General features: G+C 50.2%; 1 protein-coding gene across 1 annotated transcript in view; it reads right to left on the reverse strand.

The window, feature by feature from the left end:
• LOC107089864 (junctional adhesion molecule C-like) overlaps nucleotides 1-3,104 on the reverse strand; it is a 44,402-nt gene extending 41,298 nt beyond the window's left edge. The window contains exon 1 of the mRNA XM_015382883.1: nucleotides 2,961-3,104. Within this exon, the coding sequence (XP_015238369.1) occupies nucleotides 2,961-3,009 (49 nt within the window). The 5' untranslated portion in view covers nucleotides 3,010-3,104. The remainder of the gene's footprint in view (nucleotides 1-2,960) is intronic.
• Between the last annotated feature and the right edge of the window lie 611 nt (nucleotides 3,105-3,715).

The raw sequence follows: 3,715 nt of genomic DNA on the forward strand, positions 1-3,715 counted from the left end.
CATGGTTCTACCTGAGGAGGTCTCATGGTTCTACCTGAGGAGGTCTCATGGTTCTACCTGATGAGGTCTCATGGTTCTGGTTAACCAGAAGCTGAATCGGGTCGATGTTCTGTGTTCCAGCTCTGGGTGTGACCCAGACACGCCGCCCTGCTCAGTCATCATCGTCGTATCTTTGTCAGGAAGCTCATGTCTGACTGATGACTTTTTCCCGCTCGTCTCTGATTCCAGAACCGGTTCCAGGTTCTGGAATCGACACACCCTGACCCACCCCCCCTTCGCTCAGCCGGCGTGACGGCAGGGGAGCGGTTTCATCTTCAGGGAAACAGGTGGTTCTGATTGTGGAGCGGCGGGCCTCCATGTGTTTTCTATTTGGATCGCTGCATCTGCCAACACGGCACCGTCAGCTTTAGGAGGGACTCAGCAGATATTTCTGGTCACGCCTGCAGCGCGGCTCAAAACAACCCGCCCACCCCCGCTCAGCTGCTCCGGGTCATTCCTCAGGGCGGGTCCGGCCTGAGGCCCAGAGGTTCTGAGCGTTTACTGAATCAGAATCAAGTTTATTGCCAAGTAGGTTTGAACTTTATGAGGAATTTAACTTTGTGTTGATAATGCAGGCAAATTATATATATATATATATATATATACCGAATACAGGATCTACAGCTAAATACAATATGAAACATACTATACACTTTATACAATATATAGTATACAGCTATATACTATATACACAGCAGGATGTGCGTTAATGTGACGCAGGTCTGGAGATGCTACGTTGGTGTAGCTTGTAGGTCCTGAACGGGGGAGGGAGAGAGGCAGTGTCATGGGGGTCTCTGGGCCTGTCAGGCCGTCTGTGACTGACCTACATGGACAGAACCAGAACATTTCTACGCTCACCTCAGATGGACTCCGACACAACAGAACCTCCAGCTGTTATCTATTCGGAGGCCCTGGCTCTGGTTCTGATGGACCACCGATCCAAAGAAATCACCAAACAATAAACTGATCTGATCTGTTCTGATGAAGATCGGTCCAAACCGGTTCACCTTCTGGACGTGGTTCTAACCCTGGCGGTCCCGTTCAGCCCGGCGCATTAGGATGACCAGAACAGAGAAAACGAGCTCATCATCAGAGAGAGGAAACGGACCAGAGTAGAGAGAGCGGCGGCGGAGCGACCTGCAGCCTCATCTGGATCAGAACTGAACCACAATCACTAATAAAAGACTTCCTGTGTTCAACAATTAATGACCCAAGACCCGGATGGTGCTGAGCTCAGGTCCTCCTGCAGAGGCGGCTCTGGCTGGGGGCCTGCTGCCCACCGAAACAAACATGTTCCTTAATGTTCTTAAAGTTGGAAGCATCCAAACCGACCAACTAAACAAAGTTTGTGTTTATGGTCAGGGGCGGATTTATGACATGTGGGGCCCTAGGCAAAGACAGGCAGGGGGCCCTCTGAATTGAGAAGACACCACATAAAACAGACCCATTCTACAGATAGAGAAATGTTAATAGAATAGACATCATTTGGATGAAATAATAGCTGCATGAATCATGACAGCAGACAAGATAGAGGAGAGCAGGAGGCGGGGTTACCAATCTACTCGCTCTGGAGAGCAGAGTTCGCTGCTTTTAGATGTTGTCTCCAAAGTCTCCAGTAGCAGAAAAAAGTCGCTAGATTTGGCGCTAGGAGCTTTTTTTGTCTGTTTGGACCTTTCTGAACATGTGCAGCAAATGGACTGATCCAAGATGGTGGACACTGAAGGGGGGGGGGCTGAGACACACTTAATATAAACGTTCTGATGACATTTTAGATAAAGGATTTTCATAGAAAACATAATTAATGTACAAAAATAAGGAATTGTTGTTTTAACTATACATATAAACAGTTTTATGAGGCCCCCTGAAACTTGGGGCCCTAGGCAGCTCCCAGTATTGCCTAATGGTAAATCCCCCCCCCCCCTGTTTATGGTAGAAAGCAGAACCTGTGAGATAAACCATTTAGAAGTGAATCTGGTCAGCAGGCGGCGCTGCTGAGCTGATCTCACTTTGAACTGACAGAAGAACAAACATCAATGAAGCTGATTTGAATTAAGCTTAAAAAGTTTGTAAATTAGATCAGACAGCTGCTGGTCTCTGCTGCCTTCTGGGATTCTCCTCAAACTTCCTGAATTTAGGCCCCTGACTAATTAACCCTCCATCCTGCGGGTCAGGGGCCCCGGAACATGGAGCCACCTGGACCCTGGGCTGGTTTCTGTTAGAATCGTTTTAATAACCTCAGCTGCTTTCTTTAAGCAGATCAACCGATAGAAACCTGGAAACTCCCATCCTTATTAATGAAAGGTGGAATAATGTTCCAGAAGCAGCGGAGCTCGGCTCTGACCCGCGGAGCTGATCTCACAGGTGGCCGCTTCAGCGGAGGAACCGGGACTGTTAGGGGAAAATCGCCTCCAGTCGTTCAGAAACTCAGTTCTAAGCTTGAAGGTTCGGTTCGGGTGATGGGAGGAGGTGGTCCCGGCCCGCCCGGCTCCTCCCGCGGCCCGCCGCCGCGGGGAGGACCGTTATCTCTCCATCCCCGCCGCCCCGCGGTGAGCCGCTTTCTGCGCCGGCCACAAAACCGCGCAGACACCACTTCAATTAACGGACTTTTTTAACCGAACTTGAGCAAAGTTTATTTCTTTTCTGGACCTCCGGAACCAGGACAAACACACCGGCCAGCCAAGCGTGCCCCAGCCGGCCAGCCCGGCTCCGGTCCGGCCGGCTGGGGACCCGCCGCTCCGCCCCGGCGGAGTTCTGGTGAAAACAAGCCAGGAAAGCAGCAGAAAGTTGGGAGGGAAGCGGCTCTCCTCCGCCGCGTGGCTCCGCGGTGACCCGCGGCCCGCTCAGGTCCAACCGCGGATTAAAAGTGATGTTATCCGGCGGCCAGAGAGCCGCGCGGAACCAACAGCTTTGATTTGACTTACTGTGAGTGGAGAGGAGCGCGAGGAGGAAAGCCAGACGTGTTTTCGCCATCTTGGTGTCGATGCAATGCTCGGTGCGGCTGGACGAACATGCGCAAAGTAGCCTGACGGCTTCAGAGAGGAGAGAGAGGGGAGAGAGACCTACAGGAACACTGCCAGAGAGAGAGAGGAGGGGGGTTACCATGGCTACCCGCAAGCATCACTCACTGGGACAGGAATTTATGACAGCATGAGGGAGGCCCTACGGCAGCGGCTGGGATTAGAACCAGCAGCCTTCAGATTGATAGAATATGAAAAGTTTGTCCAATGATGTTTCTGTTAACCAATCAGAAAGCGCAGAGCTGCTAAGCAGAAAGAAACAGCCAATAAGAAGCTCCCTGCTGCCAACAGGTGGTTCAAACTGAAGGAGCTTCAAGGTTCTCCAAAGCTCTCATCTTTTTTTAACAACACAACAGATTTAAATTCCAAAAAAGTTAAAATCAATCGACTGGACTTTGTTTCCAACTTTGAAGACGTTTCTCTTCCATCCAGGAAGCTTTTTCAATCAAATTGTCAGAAATAGCGTTGAGTTTCAGGTTTTATCCAGCAGCCCAACAAAGCCTTGTTTTTGCAAATAGAAACAGATGAACGGGTCCCCCCCTTTGGAATGGGGGTCAGTTGGCTTCTTTGTTAGCCTGCAATGCCCCATACCTGTCTATGTCTCTGACAGGGACTCGAATAAAGTTGAGTCTAAGTCTGTTGTTACTGGTCATATTATT

The sequence above is a fragment of the Cyprinodon variegatus genome, unplaced genomic scaffold (genome assembly GCF_000732505.1).
Source record: "Cyprinodon variegatus isolate N-32 unplaced genomic scaffold, C_variegatus-1.0 Scaffold269, whole genome shotgun sequence".
NCBI lineage: Eukaryota > Metazoa > Chordata > Actinopteri > Cyprinodontiformes > Cyprinodontidae > Cyprinodon > Cyprinodon variegatus.